The 25,609-nt window shown below is 40.3% G+C and overlaps 1 protein-coding gene across 2 annotated transcripts; it reads right to left on the reverse strand.

Moving 5' to 3' along the window:
- Positions 1–39: 39 nt before the first annotated feature.
- On the reverse strand, positions 40–25,609 carry LOC107284216 (5'-nucleotidase domain-containing protein 2). 2 transcript variants are annotated; one of them, XM_015812240.1, is made up of 14 exons: positions 25,468–25,609; positions 18,060–18,244; positions 15,498–15,572; positions 14,635–14,690; positions 13,860–13,953; positions 11,844–11,972; positions 9,913–9,973; positions 8,601–8,703; positions 7,378–7,479; positions 5,904–5,985; positions 4,836–4,922; positions 4,531–4,671; positions 4,162–4,226; positions 40–1,023 (listed from the first exon to the last, which is right to left on the reverse strand). In XM_015812240.1, the coding sequence occupies exons 1-14, from the start codon at positions 25,484–25,486 to the stop codon at positions 762–764; spliced, it is 1,461 nt and encodes a 486-aa protein (XP_015667726.1). In that variant the 5' UTR covers positions 25,487–25,609; the 3' UTR covers positions 40–761. The 2 variants fall into 2 exon arrangements, with proteins under 2 accessions (XP_015667726.1, XP_015667725.1); XM_015812239.1 differs by lacking the exon at positions 25,468–25,609 and having other exon boundaries at positions 18,060–18,326.

Raw genomic sequence — 25,609 nt, forward strand, 5'->3', positions numbered from 1 at the left:
CTCTTATTCCTCAACTTCAGAACACAAATCAGCCATGGATTTCACACTGCTCTTTTATTAACATTATAAAATTCCAGTCATCAGCTAAAAATACCATCCCCTCTATAGCACCTCCTGTCCTTCCCAGGGCTTACAGGACAGGAACCCCCACCCTTCACCCCATTTTCCCACCCTGTTCTCCTCTCCATTACAAGCACAAAAAGACCTCACAGTTGGGGAGGGAATGTAAACTTCAAACACTACAAAATATATGTGGCTCTACAAGGGACGAGAACTTTGTGTACCGATCAACAAAACCAAGGTCTTCCACCTAGCATACGCTGAGCATATTTGTCTAGGAGAAGCACCCACCCTAAGGGAGAACTAACAAACAGATTCTGGGCCAGTCCAAAGCCCCTTCTCTCTGTGTATATGGACATTCCAAACTCTCTAGCTGGCAATAAGGGCAGACAATGCTTCATTCATGGGCCTCTTCTTTTATAGCGCTCACTGGGAAGCTGCTGATGTTTCAGCAAACAACAATGGGCCAGACTTGCTAAATCTCGGTGTGAGCCTCAAAGGTACATCTTAAATCCATAAGCAAAAATGAATGCTGAAAAGCATTCACTAAGGCTTAACAGGCCCCTTGCTTTGTAAATCTGACATGTAACCACAGACCATAGATTTGATTCTAATACAAAGAACCATATAAGATTTAAGCCATCCCATCACTGCCCTAAAATAGGAGCGCGACCACCTGCAAACTTCTCCCCAATTGGTCCCTAGCGGATATGTGCCATCTCTTCCAGGAAGGGAGTCTTCATGCAGCCTGTGCAGAGTTGATCCATCCAAAGGGGAGCCTCATGCTGCAAGGGGGTACGTCGTGGGTAAAAGGTGTAGTTGAGGTCATAATTGAGCAAACAGCTGAGGGAAGCCATATAGACATCCGAAAAACGGCACAGGCGGCGAGAGAAGTATGTGGGATTATGGCACGTGCGAAAGATACTGCCAAACTGCGGGTTGAAGAGGTTCTTGGTGAGTGCCCTGTAACAGTATGCAGGGGGAGAAAGAAAAGAAAGAGGGATCAGACAATCAGGATTGCTGGATTTCATTCTCCAAAGATGACTCAGAGGGCAAGGTGGAATTTCTGAATAAAATACTACAAAGATTAAATCAAACAATTTTCTAAGAATCTAGGCTTTAATTTAATACAAATATTTAAGATAAATGATTTTACATTGCATTACCTTTATACCTTGAAGCCATAATTGTGAATTAGGTGTTCTCAGGGTTTCTAGGGTGGACATAGCCAATCACAGCATATCCAGTATCAGAAGGTTGGGTTCCGCCAAGTTTCTGTTTATTGAATAACCAACTTTCCTATTTTATTCTGAGCAAATGTGTATGTGTACAAAACTGAAACTGCAGCTGGCATCATTTCTACTTTCTAACAATCTTGCAGTGTAGCCAGTGATTGTTTTCCAAATAAAGATGACAGAAGATTGCACTTTATCTTGCAATATGTAGCTTCTTAAAAGAAAATATTAGAGGGCACTAAGGCTTATACTGTACATTGCCTGCCCTTAGCTCCAAATTGTCTTTTCATTTCTAGAATTGGTTTAACATTATTTTATGGTTACAAAGATTACTAAGGTCTGGATATTATGCCTGAATATTCAAAACACAAAGTTGCTGCTGAATAGGATTGGGGTATGGAGTGACAAAGCATATAAAACATATTAGTCCTCTCCATAGCCAAGTAAGAATAGAATCCAAGAAATGTTTTATCTTACATAACTGCACACAGATCATTTCCATTTATCTTCGTCAATTTTGCACTGCTATATTTACAGTATATCAGAGAATTCTGTTTCATATTACTGTATCATTAAACTTACATATTTTGTGATTAGGAATTTTCTGTATTAATAGTTTCTAAGCACAGAGTTCCTTTGCTTTATTATCAGACAATCTGAGCTAGGTTTTTTTTTCATGCAACTCAGTGGTTAAAACAATTCGTAGCCCTACTATAATCTAAAAGAGCTTATGTCATGCCTAGAGCATAAAGACCAGAGGAGAGGGCAACTCTACAGACACAAAACCCTACCCTTATTAAATGGGATATGATTCACAACAGCAAAGCCTGTGCTTGTAATTCTTTCATGGAATTTTCAGTGTCTATACGTGTCAAGGTGCACATGTGCAAAAGGAAGCTATTGCTCATACCACTCAACACCAGAATAATTACTCTCAGCATAAGGCAGGTGCAGAGCTGTTAAAACTGCCAGTCATGCCTGGGATTTTCTTTAATGTGTATTTAAACTAGCTGTGACATTTCAACTAGCTTCAAGCATCAAAGGACAGTAAGATCAGAACATAGTTTTTAAACAAATAGCAATTCCCCAGGTTTCTGAACAGCACAAAGGCAATTCACAAATGATGTTATCAATGCCATTTAAGAAGCTATATTAATGTAAACAAGGGAGAGGAGATTTCCCAAAACTGAATGAAGGTCATTTTTCTGCTGAGTCTTTGTACAGAAGCCGGAACACTATTTTCAAAAAAGGATCTGTTGCCTACTTTGTCACTTTTACATCAAAGGTGATTTTCTTTGACTATTTAATGCATGCTTTACAAGAAAGCTTCTGAATATTTAAGATTTGAGACGAAATTTATGTTTCTGTCCCTGTTCTCCAACACCATCAATTCATGTTTCTCTTCTGGAGCTCAAGCAAGATTCCATGTCTAGCCATTTACAGCTCAGCTTTGTGGTAGAATTTGGCAAGAGGTAAGTCATAAGAGCCACTTTGGTGCAGTGGTTAAGGCACCAGACAAGAAACTGGGAGTGTGGAGTCTAGTCCTGCCTTGGGCACAAAACCAGCTGGATGGCCTTGGACTAATTATTTTCTCTCAGCCCTAGGAAGGCAGCAACGGCAAACTACTTCTGAAAAATCTTGCCAAGAAAACTGCAGAGACTTGTCCAGGCAGTCTCTTTATAATCAGACATGATTGAGAAGGGGAAAAAAATCATTAGAATCAAGAAGACAATGTAATTGTGGCCAATAGCTCACTGCAGTTTTTGCAATGAAGAAGGAGAAATTAGCTGCTCCAGATTAACAGGAGATTTATTTGCTCTGCTTTTCAAGATACTGCAACTGGTGATTTGGGTTCTAAGGGAGCAATGAGAGATTCTATTTACATGGCTTTGCCCATCCAGAAAGAGTGAATGAGACTGATAAATGAGTCAGTCAAGTAAACACAAAACAGAATTCCATGAGGAAATTACAAATATGCAATAAAGGACATGTTTGGACCTGTGTAACCAGCCTGAAACCAATCTATTAAAACTTTAAATGAAACTTGAAAAGAGGCCTAGCTAATTCACAATTCTGTTTTCCACATTGCTAATCAAATGTGTTTTAGAAAATAAGGTATACCAGAGAAAAGAGAAGAAAAACCTGCTGCTGACTGGTCTATAACCAAAATAAAGTTTTATTTTTGCTGTTGGACCGGATGCTTAGTTGTGGATGAGAGCTACAGCTTAAGCACAATTGGACAATGTACAAAAGCCAATGCTATAATATAAATCTTTGTTACACTTTACAAAGTAACACCATGTAGAGGTAAGTCTGCATCCAGATTTAAATATAGATTTGATGCTGGGGGGAGAAAGTGGAAAAGGTAAAATAAATTCTAAACTTTGTTTCAACAGCATAGAGAGAATCAGGGGTTGAATCCGGACTAAAGATAAATAACTTTTTTAAAAACTAGATCAAGTAATTGAGTGGGGCTCAAATTATACCAACTGTAACAAAGCTGAAGTGGGAAATCATGAATCCAGGAGAGGTGAAGAGACCAAAAAGCAGAAATAAACTGTCAAACTAAAGAGGAGCTAGAATTAAACAAAAAGATTAAAACCACACAAAAAAGGCAAAACCACCAATTAAGGTCCCAATTAACCCTGCAGGATTTAGAGGCCTGGGTGCTCATACTTTAATGCTGAAAAGAGCAACAGAGTATTGCATACAATTTCACGTTGTAAGAAAAAGCTTAAAACCTCTGTGTTCAGTAGGATGGAGGCAGTTCCTATTTGTTAATGGGCAAGCAGGAAAGTAGCTAATTTGTAAGTCTGAACCAGCATACCGAAGCCCTTGAAAAAAGAAGGGAGAAGAAATAAAATACCTGAGTTCCTGGCGCTCCTTCATCCAGTCCTGCAGCACCTGCTGGGATTCGGGATCTTGAAACATCTTTTCAGGAAAAGAACCAAAAAGTTAGACAGCCCTGTAATTACTGTTCCATCATCTCTCAACATTCACTAAACTAACTTCCCCTAGAATTAATTTTACCTTCCCCTGAAGCTCATTAGTCGCTCAGGTCCCATTGATTCTAAGTTAATTGGCCTGAGAGCAACTGACTGTGATGCGGTTTTAAGTATTCCCTGCCCTACGTTACTCAGGGAGCACCTTTCTTCCACACTGGTTCCATCAAGAATTTGGGATCTTCCCCCTTCTGGTCCTAACAGACAAGCAGCATCTTGAGTTTTTAACCTACCTGCATTCGCTCCAGCAATCCAGTTAAGGCTTGTAGCCAAGTGAGTGCTTGGGAGTATTGCTCTGTGTTGACCATTTTTGTCTCAGTTTCTAGCTCAGGAACTATGGCCCCTGTCCGCCAGCCATGCCGCAGCATCAGGTCCTGGGGCAGAGAGACATAATGGAAAAGATTTATAGGATCGTGAGAGACATTACACACCGTAACTCAGCCCACTCTTGTCCCAGAGCTGGGAAGAAAATCTAAAAGACTCAACTTCCACCCAATCCTCTCTTCATGACCCAGAGGATTATGCCCAAAGCTCTCACCGCCAGGTCACTGTAGAGATGGTCGCCAAAATAGAGCACCTTGGATCCACGCCAGCCTGTGAGCCGGAGGAAGTCAAAAAGGTTGCCCTAATATTGTAGTTAGAAATATTGCATTAAAATAATTAGAAGTCCCTGGATACAGGACCAACATTTCTAGACAATATTTTATATAACAGAGGAAAAAGGGAAAGTTCCCCTTCATATCCTGCAGGTACAGAAAAACTAGCCCCACACTGTCTCCGGGACTCAAGAGACCTCTGAGCAAATTACCATATAACACTCAATCCCCCTTTTGCCTTTTTTCTCACTTAGTTGTTCCACCTTGGCCAAGTCTCCACCCTCAAACTTAAATTATTAGGCCCAAGCAAGAGTTGGCAGCTGTTCTTATTTTTGTCACCCCACCCTCTGTCCCAGACAGAGATGGTAGGTAGGCTGGGTGTCTGGAAAGAGGAACATCAGTAGTAGGAGGAGGAGGTCCAAAACTCCAGGAAGGTGGCACCTTTCTTGGAAGTAGGCCACAACAGATGCCCAGTACTGCCATTCCTGAAACATGTCCTCATGCTCCTTCTCTCATCTCTATACCCACAGGGCAAATCTCAAAGGAGGAAGTGGAGGAGCATATATATTCAAAGCTGATTCTGCTTGGGCTAACTGGCTGTTATGCCCTTTCAGGATAGCAACTAGAGAGGAGATTCCTCCTTCATCTCATTAGATCTCTGACTTACTATCCCTCCAAAGTTCTCCAAGAAGCTCAAAGGGGTTGAAAGGGTTGGAGGTGGATAATTAGGGCAACTAAATTTCATTTTTGATGTGTGCCATTGTGCTCACATTAAAAAAATGACAATAAAGGTTATCTTATCTTATCGTATCTTATATCTTATCTTATCCTATCTTATCTTATCTAGTAATTTAATAGGAAACATCACCAAGCACCAACAGCAGTCTTCATTTTTTTTTATGCTGATGGAGTTAACCACACTCAAGGATCAAGATATTAAAATCATATTGCATATAAGTATTATCTTGATTCTTCAGAAACACAGACCACCTAATGTCAACATTCCTCACCTGTTTATACACTTGTCCTTTCTCCAGCTTATTTATTTTGTCCCACTGCAGATCTCCATTGCTATCCAGTCGCCGGAAAGGCCTGGAAGGAAAAATGAATATCATTTGGGGAGGCTGCCGGGAAGGCCTTTTGCTTTCCACTATACAAGGGGAGGACAGCACAGGAGTCCTAACCTCTGACCCCCAAATCCACAGAACTATTTTTCTCACATGCATAGGCACGTATTCTCTAATGCTGGCTGAGGAATTCTGGGAGTTGAAGTCCACAGATCTTAAAGTTGCCAAGGTTCAGAAACACTACTCTATAGGAAACATTAACACTGCTGTATGTTACACCTATGTAGCACATTTTCTGCAAATTTCTGGTGGGTATCAAAAGATCCTAAAAGCAAAAGTAAGTTAGGAATCTTGATTTTATAATGTATTTGTTCAGCAGCCTCTCCCAATCAAGTGCCCTTCAGGAATGTTGGACACTCATTACATAATGTTTTGACATATCTAGAGGTTTGAAAAGACATGGTATAGCGTTTAAAGCAAGTCTTGCACAGAGAATTTTAAAAAACCCCTACGTAATGGCCAGAGTTCTAGTATAATTCATTGCAGCCTCTCTCATACAGTCAGCATTTGTTAGTTCAAATTTTCTACTTCTACTTTTTATCGTTGCACAAAAAATGAAGCTGATGATGATTTAGGGTAGAGGGACCAAAAACAAAATCTAAAAATGAAAGAAAAACAAAGGAAGTGCTAGAATAGAGAAGTTAAAATATATGCAGGAGAAAAATCCTCTCCAACAACCAGCAAATGAAATGCTGCAACCAAAGAATTCTGCCAGTAGTCAGAGGCAGGATATTTTGCCCTCGTGGTCTTAAAGGAACAGCTCCCTCATTTTTAGCCTGAGTAGTTTTCTTTTCATTGTGCTTTCAGGTCTGAGCTTTATCTACTCAGGACAGTCCCCCAAAGCCACATATTATCAGCACACAACATTTGCTGATTTGTCTACTCTCCACAGAAATTGAGCAACAATGGCAGCACTGAGAAACACACTACCTTTTTTTTTTTTTTTTTGCAATGTTGCAGTTACAGACCATGCCTTAAAAAAAAAAACTGGGGAAGTTCTGTAAACTGCAGGGAGCATGATAGTGATACAGTGATATTACTGGCAGAGGCAGGATTGAAATGTCAATCCCTTGTCTGCCTTTTTAAAATGCATTAGGGGAGAACTAAATTCCTAGCATGCTTTTTTTTTAATCCTTGTGTATAGCTGCATTTCTGCAGCCAATCTTCAGGGGCTTGAAACACCACAAAACAAGGGGTCAATGAAGCTAAACATGGCTCACAAATTGCTGACTTGGGTATAATTCATCAGAACGTACGTGCAGCAGTGTGCAAATTCCAATAACCAGAAAGGTATCATATGCCCTCGGGACGTGTATTAGCTCATCCCCACACAGAAACCAACATATGCAACACTCACTTGACACAGTCATTGAAGAAATGAGGCTTGTCTGCCTGGACTATGACCACATCAAAGAAGTCTCGCCAATCCTTGCCCACCATGTATCGCATCCCTTTATCACTAGGGGAAACAGGGAGAAAAAGGAAGAGAATTAGGAGGGGGGTAGTGGTACTAAAAGTACTGAGTAGGGAGCAATTGTGAAACAAGAATCTCAATCACGTTGGCTGGTGGATTTGGGGAGTTTAAGTCCATACAGCTTAAACTTCCCAAGGTTCAGAAATGCTGATTTAAACTCACTAAAAAAAGAGCTGGCAAAAAAAAAGCCCTCAGCATGTTGTGCTATCATCAGTGGTACCTCAAAATGTTGCCCATCTAGATTAAATTAAAATTATAAATTAATTAAATAATTAAATTAAAACAGATGTAGAGCAAATGCATTTACAGGTGTGGAAAGAGTTGAAGGAAACCTCAGGAGATCCGGCAATACTTGAGACTGCAGCTATTTTTTATTGTTATTTATTATTATTGCTTGGTCCCTCTGCCATTCTGATAACACCTCCTTCCATCTGAAAATAAATCACCAACCATTGTTCAGTGGACTTTCACAGCCAAGGATGAGGCAGGGAAAGGCCTCAATTTCAGAAGAATGAATAAAATGTTAGTGGGTTGAACCCACTGTTTTCCCACATAACTGAGGGTGGGAGTTATCTGGGGATTTTATTCTCCCATCCCACATTGCCAACGAGGACCAGAGAGCAGCTAAGAGAAAGAAAAACGAGGAATGGGATATTTTAAAGAGAATCTGAAAGCATGATATGTTCAGGATAATGGTTAATTAATGAATCGACCTTATATATTTTCTCCTATGTTGTTGTGGGGAAAAAAGGAATGCCATGTACGCATTCTTGAGCTCTTGAATGAAAGGCAGAATTGATTTTTATTTATCAAATTTGGGTACTGCCCAATCTCACTCTCCGTATTATATACTCGGTATACACTCTTGCTGTGTATTCTGGGGTATACAGCAAAAGGCATAAAAACATAAAAAACACAAAACATGGATAACAAGAGCCAGGTAAATGGATATAACGAGTGTAAAGCTAATAATTAAATAAGCAAAAGAAAAAGAAACTCATATCCAGACAAAAAAAGTTGGAGTGCAATCCAACTCACCAGCTGAACTAAAGCTAAATGCCTGGGGGGGGGGGGNATCTTAGAGACCAAGGCATGCTCAAACTCACACAAAGCTGAAGGGGCTGTTGGTGATGAGGAAGAGTTTCTTGCCATTTTTGGCCAAACGGTGCAGCACAGCGTAGGTCTCATCCCCGTGCAGGATGTATTGTTCTGGAAGAAGGAAGATGGACAGACGCCTTTAAGAATTACAAGTAATCCTCGACTTATGACCACTTGCTCAGCAACCATTTCAAATTATGGCAGCATTACAAAAAATGGATTTGTGACCCAGGTTTAATGTTACAGTCATTGCAGCAACCCCACTGTCACATAATCAATTTTTTTGTGTTTGGCAGCCCATGCGCTCTTATAACCACAAGGGTGCTGCTGTCCCCCCCCCCCCCCAGCTGCCTATCTCCCTCCATCTATACGCTTTTGGCCACTTTGCACAGTGGCACTTGGCAGAGGCAGCACCAGAGCTGGTGCTCAAGTAGAGGCCTAGGCCCTTCAGCAGTCTCAGCCAGCTGCCATCACTCCTAGGCCTCTACTTCAGCCCCAGCCACTGTTGCCACTGAGAAATGCAGCCTCAAGCCCACACACTGTGGTCAGCCATGCCAGCAGCATTGTGCAAGGTCCCATTGCCCCCTTGCCCTCCAGCACAGGGGCAGAGCTGGGTCTGAAGTAGAGATCTAGGTGAGACAGCTGAAGGCTCTGGGCCTCTACTTCAGCACCAGCTCCTGTGTTGCTGCTGCTGAGTGCCATTGTGCAGGGCGACAAAAAGGACATAGATCCGGGGAGAGGTGAAGGGGAGGTAGGCAGATGGCAGAGTAGCAGCACCCCTGCAGTCATAAGTGCTGCTGGGCTGGGTGGGCAGTTGGGGCTTCCTGGGGTACAGCAACTTTATGCCACGCTGCTGAGCCGAGCTGGGACGGCTAAGGTTTCCAGGAGTGGCTGCAGCTTTGTACTGCACGGTAGCACCTCCCCAACTCACACATGGCCTGCACCTAGTTTTCCAGGGCCTCCCCAACCACCTGAGGCACCCCTGCACTCCTTACCTAGAATTCCCTCTGCTAAACAACTCATGGTTCTCACTTAACACTGGCAGCTGAAAGTGCCAGGATTGCAGTCGCTGATGTAGTCAAATGACAGTTTGCTTTACAATCTCATTGCTTAGGAACCAAAATTCTGGTCCCAATTGTGATTGTAAGTCAAGGAATACCTGTATGCCATAACAGTGTTTCTCAACCTTGGCAACTTGAAGCTGTGCAAACTTCAACTCCCAGAATTTCCCAGCCAGCATGGCTGTGGAATTCTGGGAGTTGAAATTTATATAGTTTAAAATTTCCAAGGCTTAGAAATAATGCTATAGCAGATACTCACCCAGATCCTGCATAATCCACTTGTACATAAAGCCTTTAATGTGAACATCCCGGATGGCATCCTGTGGAAATGATGGAAGAAGAAAAGAAATGAATTCCAGGAATAAATGTTAACATTGTAGGCCCTGACATTTCTGCCTCTGGGCTGCATTTCAACATGTGTAGGGAGACCACATCAGTGTTATGCTTTATGCCTCTCCTCTGCTTTTTATTTCTTTAAAGAATAAACCAGAAAACAATACTCAAGGTTTGTGATCTGATTTCCTTTTTAAAAATTTAAAAAAAAACTTTAAATAGCAGTAATGATTATGTGTTTGCGTGTATGTGGTTTAGATAACCAGTAGATAACTGTGGTCTGAGGGAGTGACAGTAACTCTTCCCCATAACTCTGTTTTGTGGATAATGATGATCACATATATCCTTTTTTATTCTTTGTTCTCAGTATTTCTATACATGTTTCATCAACAAAAAAAGTAACTGGGTAATTCATAAGTAACAATTAAAACCACAAATTAAAACATGAAAATAGATATAACCTTTAAAGCAATTAAAACAACATAACAGAACCATAACAAGACAAACGCAGAGACAAATACAATCTTAGAAAGAACTGAAAGCAAAAGGTTTGGAAAAGAAACCTTCATCTGTCCTTGTGGAACAAAACATTAAGCAACTTGTATTTGTGTGTTTTGCACATATGCAAATAGCAGCCTGAGGGAAGGCTGAGAAGGTTCACTTGATCTGAAAAATACCCCAAGGCTGTTTCTAATCGTTTAAAAATGTGTAGGGAAAAAAAGGCATTACAGAGTCTAGCCAAATCTGTTTTCTCACATTAGCCTTGCAATGATTAAAAAGTCAGATTTTAATCTTGAAGTTGCAACGAAATTCTTTATTTGTTGCAAAAAAAAAAAGGCTGCGTCTCTAGAAATGTTTAAAATACAGAAGATCTTATCTGGTTTGGTTGTCTCCATTTCCCCTCTCCCTCATTATTGTTTATTTCTTCCTCAATTCCCTTCAAAGTATATGACGTTAATTTTCAGGCTGGTTTGGGGTTGGGGGAGAGTAAGCCACAGTGGGGCTACTGACATATATGTACTATAGAACAGGACATCTGCTTCTGTTGACCCTGTTCTCTCTCTTTCCTTAAACTGTTCAGCACAGCATGTAACCTAATCTTGTCCCCCCCCCCTCTCTCTCTCTCACACACACACACACAGAGGAACACAGATTAAATGATAACCTCTCAATGTTAAGTAAACTTCAGAAGTGCCATTCACATTTCTCCGGTGGTAGACTAGGGTTCTGCAGGTGGGACAGAGCTGAAGACAAGGGCAGGAGCAGGAAAGAAAGAACGACATTTATGAGAATGCCAATTCTGACCTCTTGCCCAGAATCAGGGGGCTGGGCAGGCTCCAGAGAGGCAGAGAGACAGAACAGATGGTTTTTCCGGTCTCTAACTTAAAAAAAAAACATGCTGAAAACATAAGCTGAGGGGCCCTCAATACGTGCGCCTTCGAGCAGTTGGGTTTAGAGATAAGCCTTCCGGGCAGCTTTGCAGGCAGAGCACGTCCCAAGTCCTCCTCCAGCTTGGGACAGCCTGTTCCTCTCTGGTGAGGTAAGTCACAACCTCCTATAATAAAGGCTCTATTTAAAAACAGAATCGGGAACCAACAGAGCTAATGCAGGGTCTTTAGAACTCCAGGCTCTAAAATCTTGCCATTTTGTGTAGGACAAACCACACAGGACACTATGTTCTGCAAAACCTCCCAAAGGTAATTGCCAGAATCCCACCCCCCACTCAGAACTGGGAAGAAAACACACAGCTGCCAGCCAACAGCACTTCCTCCTACTACTAACTTTCAACACAGAAGTTCTCCTAGACAAACAAGAGTGAAAAGGGAGAAGCTTGCCAAAGGGGGATGAAGTACATACCGTAACATCTTTGTAGAGATGGATGGGGTCATAATCAATATCATTGCTGATGAAAAAATCATTGGCTACAGCCAGGAGTGTCATTTCTGGCAGAGAGAAGATGTCCATGAATTGCTTAACAGCAGGACCCTGGAAGGAAAAGAAAATGAAGGCGAGGGATACAAATTATTAGACTTACAAGACCAGAATGTCTTCTGATCTTCATTCATTTAGTGTTAGCTCTGAAGGATTTCTGTAAAAATTAAAGATTACTCAGTTCTACCCTCTGGCTTTTTAGCAAAACACACACACCATTAACCTTCAAAAAGCAGAATTAAGAAAGTCAACATTTAGGTTGATCCAAAACAATCTGGAATTTGGACAAAGATAGATTAAGTGGAAAGTGCAGAGAGAGAGAGAGATTAGATATAGGCTATTAGAAGGAAAGTGAGTAGCAACTTCCAGGGAAGAAAAGAGAACTGAAAACAGCTACATTAAAGCAGAGCTGATAATCATGGTGGAATGAAGAATTGCTCTCGGCAATTACTCCCCAAAAAACATGAGGACTTGAGATTGCCTATAAATGCTCCAGACAATTGCTCCTTGCAAGGAGACCACAAAATAGTGGTCTACAGTGAGTTCAGAGCTTTGGGGGATAAGGAAAAACTATCTACAATCAAACCACAGTCGGCACCTTTGGAAAGGACACTAGTTTTGCATACTTCCTTTTCTAATCACTTTTGGTAAATGCCTTCTGCCTATTAGGAATCATTAGATCAACAGGTTTTACAGAAGTGAGTTTCCTTCAATCCTTAGCAAAAATAAAGTTTAACTTTAAGGACTTAAAATTATTTGGGAATGAACAGCAAAAAAGTGATTAAAACTTTGATTTTAGAAAAGAACTAAGAAAAGAACTAAGGGTCCAAATAATTTGAAATAAGATTTTGGAATGAATCATAAAGAATCCTTCCCATGGGAAAATGCTTTTGTTTTGAATTTAAAAAAAATAATAAGACTTTAAAACTGGACACTAGAGGGAATAAAAAGGAATTTAACGATTACACTTAAATTTGACTTATTAGTACAGAATGGAGCAAAATACCTTAACAGTTGACATACAGGAGAATATTTTTCAACAATGGACCCTGAAGGTAATTTTAAGTATGTTTGCTTCTATAGATAAGATTGTGTTTGAAAGATGTTATGGAAGAGGAACAAGTTTTATTAGACAGGATGAGACTAAACTGAAAGTGGATTTAAAACAGTCTACAAGAATGATATGGAATAAATGCTATTCTGGATATACCAGGGGTAGGCAACCTTGGCTCTTTTATGACTCGTGGACTTCAACTCCCAGAATTCCTGAGCCAGCATGGCTGGCTTAGGAATTCTGGGAGTTGAAGTCCACGAGTCATAAAAGAGCCAAGGTTGCCTACCCCTGGGATATACAAATAAGATCTGTTGTATTTTAAGTTATTAAAATTGTTTATACTTGTGACAAAGAAGAAAGCCATTTCTTTATATATTTCTTTTCTTTTTCTTAACTATATTCTTTCTTCCTTTTCTATTTTCCTTTACTATTTTTTTTCTTACTTTGTAGCAGTTTTTAACTTTTTAATTGTACTTTTTAATAAAAATATTATAAAAAAGAAAGAATATTGACACTAAAATTGCAATGATACTACCAAAATTCAGAGAAGAGTAAGTGTGCTGTTGAGATTTGTTGGGCTGAGAACTGCTGATGGGAAAAAAGAAAAGAAGGGGTAATGCACAACCGCTGTGACCCACTTGTTTCATCTTACATTCAATATGTGGAGCAATCAAAAGATTCTAGGTTTGGCTCTACCTAACTATAACATGAACATGATATAAAGTTTGCTCTAGTTCAAAAGAATATATTTTTCCCATTTCATGTACACCACTAATATGCAGATTAAATAAAGACAATCAGCCCAGATGTCATTCAATCAGGCAGCTTGTCTAGGAATGGAAACTCAGCATGGGAGTAACACGTTTAGACAGCTCTGGGAATTCTACCTTTCCATAGAAACCACTGGCTTGGTGCAAGGGAATATGATGGGTGCCATCATACATCTCCAGAACTTCATCATCTGGAACAGGTTTCAAGCCCCTGCACAAAGTTAAAAAAAAGAGAGAACAGAGGTGCTTAGAATTACAATAACAGAGTATCTTTAGCAGTTAGATCAGTGTTTCTCAAACTTGGCAGCTTGAAAATGTGTGGACTTTAACTCCCAGAATTCCTGAGCCAGAATTCTGGGAATTGAAATCCACACATCTTCAAGCTGCCAAGATTGAGAGATACTGAGTTAGATTATAACAATATCTTAATAAGGTATTCTTGTAACAGCATCACAGTAGGCATCAGACATTTTGCAACTCAGGATAATTCTTGGGTCACACAAAATGAAGTGTCAGCTATAGAAGGACAAGACCTTTCACAGGCATAATAAAATACATTCCAATGCAGACATATAACAGTTAAGTTCAATTCTGACCCAACATGTTGTCATTAGGCTAACCAGTTTGAAAATTAGAAGCCAGAACATTATATGAATGCTTCTACCCAACTTCATGCAGAACAAGAAATTCTTCTTTCCCTTGCCTTGTTTGACAATAGTTGGGATCACGTATTTATTACTGCTAAACACTATCAGTGTAAGCCAGGCAAGGAAGAAACACAACATTTCCCAAGGCCTGTTATAAATTTGCAAACTATGAATTGCCAGAAGCTAGGGTAGTGTCTGAACTTGACCAACCCAGCCATTTGGAAACCAACATGATGAATACTTACCGATACACAGTACCCAATTGAATGTAGTGAAATGCATCTATCTTCATGAGCAAGCCCTATAGGGGATAGGGAAAAGTGAAGTTAGGACCCACATAGAAACCTTAGGATCCCTAACCCTTGCAAATAAATTTCATAAAAGTTTTCAGGCAACTAGACCACATTCAACAATATTGTCCCTTGGATTCTATACTGTCAGCTACAAAGAAACAAAAAAGGATCATTGCTTTTTTGTCCTAAGCTTACAAGGGACCTTCAACAGATGACTTATATGCCATAGTTATTCAGAAAAGTAGCTACTGGATAATAAAGGCAGTAGCATTTACATGACTTAGGCCGCAATCCTGCGGCATTTGGGTTGGATATTTTGAATATTCTTACATTTGTGCAAAGAGCCCCCAAAGTACTATAGCATTCTAGAACAGGGGTCCCCAACCCCCGGTCCGTGGACCAGTACCGGGTCGCAGCACGCCAGCAACTGGTCTGCACAAACAACCAAAGCCCCATCCGCGAGATGCAGTCAGCACACGAAACCACACTCCCTCCGGTCTACGGAAAAACCTCTCCCCACATAAGCGGTCCCTGATGCCCAAAAAGTTGGGGACCTCTGTTTTAGAATGTAAGATCCCTGACCTTCTCATTCCAGGAAATAAATCTGCATCAGATTTGGAGCTTCATGGATTTATTCCTTCCCATTGGTTCTCATGGTGACTCCCCACCCCTCCACCTCTGATAGTCTGCCATTTTGGATCCTCAAATTAAAGGTTTCTGGGGAGTTCATAGAAAAAGCAAGCAACCACACACACACCTCCGACTTTATAGACAAATTTGCTAAACTCCCAGAAACACAAATGACACTCTCTCACCTTTGCAATGTCATAATGTAAGCCCCGTACAGCAAAGTTAGGCCAGTATTCATACTTCAGGATGCCCTTTGGGTACTGATGTGATAAAACAAAGAGAAGTATGTCACCATGTGCAATCTTCTAAGGAATTTAAGTTAACTATTTTTTCTTGAACAATCGATAGAACAAACTGCTTGGAACCATTGGATACAGTTTTATCAGGTACATAATCGTGGGCTTTCCAAATTGGATCTCTTCTCTCATTGTACAGGACATGGAAGAAGTACTGTACATTTAAGGGGAAAAAGCATAGTCAAAAATCCCAGCTGATTCAGCTTTCCTTTATCTGAACATTCTTTTTGACATAAGTATCAGAACATTAGAACACAAATAACCAGTTTACATGTGGACTTGTAAGCAAACAAATATTGCCCTCTCCTATCATGTCTACCCGGGCCCTAATGCATTCAAGCTATCCTCCGTCACACACTTTCTAACTTTATTTACTAGCACAAGGAGGATGATAATGACTATTTGCCAGCTCTCAATTTGAGAGCTGTCATTCAGTATAATTATTGGTTCTACTGATAGTAAGAATTTGGTCATTTTCTTAGTATTTGAGTTCTACTGGGCAAACTTTATCATTTTATTTTTGTTTCTACAAGAAAGTAATTTTTTGAGCAATTATTATGTTAAACTGGCTGCTAGTTGTCTTCTTTGGAAAATGTGGTTTTAAAAACAGTATTACTCTTAATCAGCTATAATCTCAGAAATATTAAACTTTTGAGATTTTACAAAAGGAATATAATTTGCCTATAATGGCTAAATGCCAACAAATACAACTACAGGTAGTCCTTGGTTAATAACCACTTGTTCAGTGACCATTCAAAATTACAACAGCACTGAATGAGTAATGATTACATCTGGTCCTTAAAGTTCCAGCATTCCCAGCATCTATGCCAGTGGTGGTGAACCTATGGCACGGGTGCCAGAGGCAGCACTCAGAGCCTTCTCTGTGGGCACGCGTGCCGTCACCCCAGTCCTAGGCCTTCAGCTGGGTTTTATAAAACCTTTTCGCTTTAGGCCTCCGCCGCCATGTGCAAAAAAAAAAGGTTCAATCAGTCAATTTCAACTTCTCGCAGGGAAAAAAAGATCTTGCAAAGTTGGAATTGATTGATTGAACTTTTTAGTCCCACCCAGTCTGCCGTTACCACTGCAGCCATGCCCACCCAATTGGCCACACCCATCCAATGAGTCACACTCACCCGGCACTCGACGATGCATAAGTGGGTTTTGGGTTGCAGTTTGGGCACTCAGTCTCTAAAAGGTTCGCCATCACTGATCTATGCGGTCACAATCTGGCATTTGGCAAGTGGCTTGTACTTATGGATGCTCTCCCCACCCTCTCAGCCTCCCCAAGTCCCTCTGCATTTGTGTTGCATCTCCCCAACCACCCCTGCACTCTCCCCAAATTGGCAGCAGCCACCCCAAGACCCGCTGGGCTCATGCCAAAACTTCACACCATGTACGACTCCCTTGTTCCCTCTCCTACCCAGCTACAACCACTTACTTCCCAGCTAACCTGCTTGCAAGCCATCTGGAACTTGCAAACTTCCTGCCAGCTTCCCCACTGGCAGGAAGTTCCAAGGAGGCACTCACTTAATGAACTACAATTTTCACTTAACCATGGCAATGGATTACCTGTATAATGCTTGCTGTCTTTATTGTTTGGCCTCCACAACCCTGAATATTCTAGAAGCACTGAGCATACTGAAGAAGGATTTTAATGAGTTTAACATTTACTGCTATTGTCATTTATAGAAAGAAATTTGGACACTTTGCACGAACTGGAACAAAGAATTAGAAGTATCCTATATTACCCAATTAGAGTGCCATTTTGAGGCATCAGGCTGGACAACGTGAGGTTGTGAGTTCTAGTCCTGCCTTATGTACAAGCCTTGATCTTGGACCAGTACCTCTCTCTCAGTCTTAGGAAGAAATCAGTGGAAAGGCACTTCTGAAATCTTGCCATGAAAACTGCAGGGACTCATCTAGGCAGTTGCCAGGTGTCAAAGCCCACCCACCTACACACACACATACAAATAAAAGCCCAATTAATGATTTCAAATTTTATGGCATGTCAGATATGTCTCATGTGATTTAAAAGCTCAGCTGGTTGTCTTCCTTTTATGCTGGAAATTTAATAAAGTGCTCATATTGTGGATGAATGAAAACTGAACTGTCAGCCTTTCAATTAGTTAATTAAAAATGGATTCTTCCATGTTTACAGTAATTTATTTGTGTGGCATTATGTAACAGCTTTTATTTTACTTACATTTTTCTTTTTATTAGCACCTTTTTATTCTAGTTAGTTTAGGTTTTCTTTTGCTTTCTTCAACTTATTTTATTATTATGTAGGTTTTATTATAAAATATGCCACTTATTATACAATTGCTGTATAGTTAAAAACTTTTAAAAAAAAGTTGCTTCCCACTTGTCCAGTTTCTAAGCCAAGGACACTAGAATCCTGACTGCTTTAATATTTCGTCAACAAGAAGAAAAAATTCCCAGATCAGGGGGTACCTTATACTGCTCCACTAGGATGTCCCTAGCAGTGTTGTAGATGCGGGAGTGGAGTGCGGGGGAGTACAAAGCTAGGGTGTAGTCATAATCAAAGCCGTAGACACCGATGGTACTCAGTGAAATCTCATTGTTGGCGTAGATAGTTGAAGGATTCAGAAGGTTGCAGACACCAGGTGGGAGCAAATCTAAATCAAGAAAGAGAAGCATGGAGTACAAGCTATCATAGCATATGGTTGCTACAAGCCAGTTTGGTTAAAGCTTTGTGGGAAATAAGGAAGATGATCTTGACTAAGTTATACAAGCTCCATTGCCAATGTGAAAAGGATAAAACGTATCTGAAATTCACAACAGCCAGATAACATTTGGAAGTGCCTCAGGCTCCTCCCTAATTCATTGAACTGTAAGATGGAGTAAGCAACATAATAAAATCAGACTGGCATGATTCTGCTACTATAGCCAATCTCAATTAAAAAGTGGTTTTAGTCTTCCTGTGGAGTTGATTTCCTGGTCTGAACAGCCTAGCAAGGCTAACATCAACCTTGCAATCTGGCAACAGAGCTTGCATACCTCCATCAAGGTTGTCTTCCTTGTTCTCCTCAGATGCTGAATCAGAAAATAGGAGATTGTGAGTTCTAGTCCTCTGTTAGCTGGCAGAGTGACCTTAAACCGGTTGTGCTCTCTCATCCCAACCCTCCTCACAAGATTGTTACTGTGGGAAACTTTAATTATACAGAAAAACGTGGGATACAAATCAGTCCATCAAACAAACCTTCCACGTGGATAATCATCTCCTATCAAGTACTATCTCTTACAATGTACCAAAAGAGTTCAAAGAGGGAAGGAGGGGGCAGAAAATAAGATGGGTTAAAGGGAATACATGGTACTTTACTTCTATGTGAAGCAGGAAACTGAATTCAGAGATTGTGAGAGGGTTGGTAAAGGGGGCATCTCATTTCTATTACCAAAAAGGGAGACATCAAAGCAATCAGAGAGATAGTTTTTAAAATCCACTTTCAACTCAGTCTCAGTCTGGTCAAGTAGGACTTGTTCCTCTTCCATAATATCCTTTAGATGTAATCTATCTATAGAGGCAGACACTTTTTAAATTAACTTCTGGACCCACTGTTTAAACCTATGCTTCAATATATCCAATGTTAAGGTATTTTGCTCCATTCTGTGTTTGTAAATCAAATTTAAGTATTCTTCTTTAGTTGTAATCTTTAGTTCCTTCTGTTTGCCTCTAGTGTCTAACTTTTAAAGTATTATGTTGTTTTTTTTAATTCAAAACAAAAGCATTTTTCCCATGAAAACAATTCTTTATAATTAGTTCCAAAATTCCACTTAAAATTTATTTGGATCCTCAATCCATTTCTAACATTCTAAAATTTTTGTAATTGCCCCTTTGCCTTTTATTCCAAAATATGTTTTAAATCCTTAACCTTGTACTAAAATATATTTTGCTAACGATTGACTTGCCTGGTTCTATAAAACCTGTTGATCCAATGATTCCTAATAGCTGTTAACAATGATTTCCTAATGTACTTAGAAAAGATGTATGTAAACTTAGTGTTATTTCAAAGGTGCCAACTGTGGATTGAGGAAGAATTGTTATTCCCTCATCTCCTAGAGTTGTAAAGCTGCCAGTTTCTTCTGTTTTGTTATGAAGAGCAGTTGTCTGGAGCACTTGTGAGTGTCTCAAGTCCTCTCCTTGTCTGGAGAGGAATTGTAAAGAAAAAGTCTACTAATTGGCTCTCCCACTGTGACAGTCAGCTTCGCTTTTTGCAGGGCCGTTTTCAGTCTATTTCTTCCTTGGAAGTCATAATCTCTGAAATCCCATCCAAGCATCCATGCCTCACTCTTCTTCAAAGAAGCTCAGGGAGCTACAGAAAACTGGTTGAATACAGACATTACATTTGCCCAAAGGCATCTGTTGAACTTTGCAGCCAAGGCCCAATTTACTTATTTTGTTGCTTTTACCTCCTGCCCAAATCAATGGACTCAGAATGGGTTACAATATATTAGAAATCATTTTTAAAACCCACCATAATAATAAAGGATCCCCCAAGATGGACAGCAATTAATGCTAGGCTTAAGGAGTTGAAGGCTTGATGAAATGAAACTGTTTCTATTATGTTCTAAATCCTATGAGGGAAGAATCATAGGATTTAATCTTCATAATCTTAAATTAATTCTGATTTTAAAGTTAATTTTAGTGATATTGTACACTTCCCAGAGCCACTCTCTGAGATAGGCAGTTAAGAAATAAAAAATATAAAAATAAAATAAATGAGGCATTACAAATCATGCTTTAAAGTTATTGCTGTTTATCAACATCCCATTCCAAACGTTTTGTAAAGTATACTAAAACTCAATGTATAGGGCAGCAATTCAGCAGTGTCCCAACCCAAAGCCATCCTGCATCACTGCCAAGCAGGGGAATGGGAATGCCAACAAAATATTACATGGTACACTATGTTGTGCTAAACAGAAGTCTATCCCAAACACTTCAGGAATATTCTAATTCAGAGAGTCAGTCACCCAGCTTCCTTCTAGATATTTTGGACTATATATATTCCATAATCCCTGGTCACTAACCATGCTGCCTTGAGTTTATGGAGCTTTAGTCCAAAACAGCACCAGGGAGTCAGATTTCCTATACTTTCTTTACCTTCCTAGTTTTTTGCAGCCTGCATTTTGCTTTTAATTAATATGCTTAATTCTTGTAAGACTGGTTGCTTGTCTTTGGCCCACTTAATGGGTACCCGTAATGTGTTTTTCTTATTTAAAATGGCAGAGTTCATGGTTCCCCCAAGGGCAGGAATGTCAACTTCAGACAGTTTTAAAAACACTCTGGCCAGCACATAGGCATATGTTATATTTTAACAAACATTTATCTACAAATTTTGAACCTGCCCATTTATACAATCATGGCCCTGCCTTTGTGGCCTCAGCTGTCAATTTTAAAAAAATGTGCCCTTGCTTGTTTTAAACTTATCTATCTGTCCCCAAGCACATTTATATCACTTTTCTGACTATATAGTCATCAGCAGTTATTCTATGAGTTCTCTATGGCAAAGAATGTTTATGAAGAAAAGATGCAAAGAGATGTTGAATTAGAACAGTTTGTCCTTTGCTTTTTATAAAACCATGACCAGAAACAAAATTGGAGGTTCCTAATTAGCCATCCTACTAAATAGGCTAGCATTTAATATACACTGATACACCTAATAATTTCTCATTCTAATAATTTATTATGAAATTTATCTGTTTGGTACGTTTGATAGCTAGAAATGATCGCTGCTGTAGGGTTTTATCATAATCCTTGAATCTGTTTTTCGTACGCAGCTACATTTTCTGAAACATACAAAATTATATGGCCTTCATCAATTGCAGCAGGTCTTCTCATCACTAAGTAAAACAACCAGATTCCATGCATATGCAGAAATATCACGATGGCACTTTAATAGATCTGAGCTATCTGTAAATCAGTAATATGAAAGTGTGACCTACTAAAATAGTATCAATGCACTCCCCTTGTAAATAATAATTATTAATAAATTAATAACTATTGATGTTCCACTGAATTTTCAACAACAAAAAAAGAGTTATTTGGAAGCAAGAATTCTGTTTCTTTTGGGATTAAGGAACAGGTTAAAAATAAACATGCAGATACATGAATATGTGGCCTAACAGGTTTAGAATTGGAATTATCTTTTGTTGGGAGAAGTCTGCTACTAACTTTCAATGGCAATAGCCAAAATGCAATATTTGTTGCTTTATTTATTTAAAAATTCACATATAGGCTCATTTCTCCTGGGGTATTGGATATTGGGACAGGGATAGCTTGAGAAAAAAACAGGTACTTGCTCAATTTTCTTCTCTACTAGCTTTCAGGCATAGTATATTAGAGATGAATAGTACCGGAATTAATATTTCTTTACGTAATACTGGATTTTGTCTCCTTATTTCTTCTAAACTTTTATTTTTCCTTCCTGGAACATTCTCCTCCCCTCACTTCAGAACTTGCTTGAAAGTTTTTGCTTCTTCCTACAAGCTGGATAGTCATTGCTACTAGAATCAGAATCCAATTTTAGTCTAATTTATCAAGGCAATTGTTATACTTTTCAAGGATGAGCTACCTAAACAGCATCAGTGACACCAGACTCCTAACATAGCATAGATTTTGATGCTTCAGTTGTTTTGTGATTATGCAACTGGAAATCTGAACTGGTTGGCTTTTCATATGCAAGCTGACCCGGTTAATAGCAGAAGCTGCCATTTGTCATTTGATGAGTCAGCTAATTTCAAAGTCCAGGGGGAACTTTTCCCAATCCTTTCTGCTTAGCTCCCTGAAACAGGCTTTACTGAAAATGAGTCTTCTCAGTTATAAAAAAAACCAAAAACCAAACAACCCCTGGGATGAGTAAGATCTTTTTCCCGACAAATAACAGTGGGTCAGGCAGTCAGGCAGTGACCTTGCAATACTGTACAGACTGTTGATGGCACAGCATATTGGGAAAGAACTGGCAATATGTAGGAAGGAAGCAGAAATTGTATACACATGCAATGCAGAGGGGGTAGCAGAAGGAGGAGAAAAGGAGATTGGGAGAGACGTGGCAGGCTTGTTAGCAGCCAGAAAGAAAGAAGTCAGCAAATAAGGAAGAGACTTGGATAATTGTGGATTTCCAAAATAAATATTTCGATCCTAGCACACAGAGACAAAACCAGCCAACTTTCTTTCACTGCATATTAATTTGAAAAAAAAAATCACTGCTGCTACATGAACACTCAGCATTAACAGGAATCCCTCACAGCATGACTATATCAGAAAGGAACCGAGAAGTGTCAAGCCTTGTAGATAACTCTTACGTCTTAGAAACATTAAGATGCTGCCTTATACAGAATCATAAATAACATGTGGTTGTGTTGGTTCGGTATGATAGCAGCTATCATGTAACAACTTTGGAGTGGACAAATGCATTCTTTTTTCTTTTGTTAGTTGCATTAACTATCCAGCACCCTCACAGAGCATGGGCTGACTTACACCAAGTATAATCTCAGGATCACACATTTCTCAAACACCTTTTTAGTGGCCCTTACTCCCATCCTAAGTCCTTTGTGCCACTGCAATTTGGCAGTGGCCCCAATTATATTAATGCTGTTTTTCACCAGTCAGGTGGGAAACTAAGAAAAAAGTAGTGCATGCTTTAGCATAGGCTTACTACTTTGTTTATCCCAAAAAGTAGAAAACTACATTTCTGTAAAAAAAAAAAAAAAGGTAAGAATGAAACAGATTACCCCATGCATAATGCAGCCCTACCAACTGAAATGTTGCACAACTCTAAGGCTTAAGTACCATCCCCAACACTCCTCAAAAGTTGACCATCTGTGTTGTGGATAGAGTGGACTCTTAAACCATTTGGAGCAATTTTCCTTAACCTGGATAGATGTGCTTGGACCATAACTCCAATGATCCCAACCAACATCTGAAGCACCACTCTACTCTTTACACAAATTTGGATCTCCTTTGCTCTGGAGGAGATTAGATCTACTACACAGAGGGAGAATTCCAAATTGCCGGCCTGCCATTGCCAGCAATGGGGGAAAAAAGTCACAACACATCATATGATTTTGCAAGTTTGACACCCCTGTTTTAGATCATGGCTGGCTGGAGTATTCTGGGAACTAAGGTCCACAAGTCTTAAAGTTGCCAAGGTTGGATACCCCTGTTCTAGATAATAGACAACAGATGATAAAGAGATGAAATATCACAGACATGCTTTCAAAACCCAGGTCTAGCAACTATACTCTTAGAAGAAACGTTGCTCTGACAAAAGTGGGATCTTCTTTTCTAGGGTCATGCTTAAAGAACAGTTAGACCAGGGGTAGGCAACCTTGGCTCTTTTATGACTTGTGGACTTCAACTCCCAGAATTCCTGAGCCAGCCATGCATGCTGGCTCAGGAATTCTGGGAGTTGAAGTCCACAAGTCATAAAAGAGCCAAGGTTGCCTACCCCTGAGTTAGACATACCAGCTTTTGAAAAGCAAAGATAACATGCTTTCATATACTCTCCCAAATTATTGTTGTTCTGCATGCAGACTTTAATCTGTTGAAAGAGTGCTAACTTCAGTGGAAAAGTCCACCAAAGCTGCAGTTACTGGGCTTTCTCTACGGCTGAGTTGAAGCACTACTCACCCATCCTTCAGTTTGCAGAACAATTAAATGCACTTTGAAACTCTTAAAACGAATGGTACTGGAGTGAGAAAATACTACTTTAAACCTGAACAAATATATTTCTGGTGGGCTTTAGATGAGATAAAGGGAACCTGGAGGCAGCAAGAAAAAATGTTGTTGGCCTTGGTTAGGTGCAGTAGAAAAGCTGTTGCAGCCAGAACAGACACTTCAAGCACCTTAGAAAATAAAGGATTAATTCCTTAATATCAAGAGTCTTGTAACACTCTATCAGCTGGAGATATTAGATGCATGAAATGTTATATATACTCAGCAGAAAAAGCAACGTAAATAAGATTGTGGGAACATATCACAGTAAATTGACCTTCAACGCCTCATAGGATTCTCTGTTGTTATTCTCTTCTTCCCACTAAGTCCTCCCTACGAACCAGACACAAAGCGATACTGTATAAACTTGCTACAAATCACTCCCTCCCACCCGCAACACGTCCAGCAAACTAGGGGGAGGGAGGGAGGGAGAGCTGGGATAAGCCAGCCTGAATGCCTGGGGGAAAAACAACCAGACCTCGGAGCAAACCTCAAATTCCAAAAATAGATGGAGGAGGAGAGGAAAGGCGCGAAAGCCATCAGATTCATTACAAGGGTGCAAAGGAGAGACCGAAGTTCTCATTTAAAGGGGCGACAAATTATAGTCGGCGTTCAATTCTCGAAAGCAGATTTCAAGGGGAGCGAGAGGAGAAAGCTCTCGATGAAGACCCCTTTCGCCCCCTCAAAAAAAGCTCCGTCAGGTCAAGAGAGAGGCGACAAAATAAGGAATGGTGCAAGCAACGATCAAAAACATTTTCGACGTGCAAGCTCGGGCGTGCGCAAAAAGCCTGGCATCCAACTTGGCACTCAGGAATACGAGAAGCGGAATACGTGGATCACTGAGATACTCCGGGTGGCGTTTCGGAGACGAATCGCCCCGTTGAAAGCTTTAGGAAGGGAGAAATCTCGAAGTTAACGGCCCTAAACGGGAGCCTGTTCAGAAGGGAGAAAAAGGCTGGGAGACCGAAGAGGACAATGAAGCGGCCCCGCCGCGGGGGAGACGGAAAGAGAGTCGAAGTAAAGGGACTTTCGGTGGGAGGACCTCCCCGGTTTCCCAAAGCAACTTCCGCAGGGGCTCTCCCTCACCCACGAAAGCGGGAAAGGTCTCGCTCCTATTCGGCGACCCACCTTGCACCAGCCGCTTCATCTCGCCGTAGCGCGCCCAGAGAAAGCTCTTGTTGTCCGGCCCCGGAGCTGGAGCGCTCGAGAAGGCTCGGGCGGCCGGGTCTTCCTCTGCCGGGACCCGCCGGGCGTGCGGCTTTTTGCTGCC

Source organism: Protobothrops mucrosquamatus, unplaced genomic scaffold (genome assembly GCF_001527695.2).
Source record: "Protobothrops mucrosquamatus isolate PMUCROS unplaced genomic scaffold, P.Mucros_1.0 scaffold76, whole genome shotgun sequence".
Taxonomy (NCBI): Eukaryota; Metazoa; Chordata; class Lepidosauria; order Squamata; family Viperidae; genus Protobothrops; species Protobothrops mucrosquamatus.

What these genes read in the sequence shown, in the direction of transcription:
- LOC107284216 (XM_015812239.1), bottom strand. Translation starts at nt 18,266, where the DNA reads ATGCTTCTCTTTCTTGATTTAGATTTGCTCCCACCTGGTGTCTGCAAC. An exon ending in CAATTGGGTACTGTGTATCG is followed by an intron (nt 13,954 to 14,634) that starts GTAAGTATTCAT and finishes AACTTTGTGCAG; the next exon opens with GGGCTTGAAACCTGTTCCAG. An exon ending in AAGGACAAGTGTATAAACAG is followed by an intron (nt 4,923 to 5,903) that starts GTGAGGAATGTT and finishes CTACAATATTAG; the next exon opens with GGCAACCTTTTTGACTTCCT.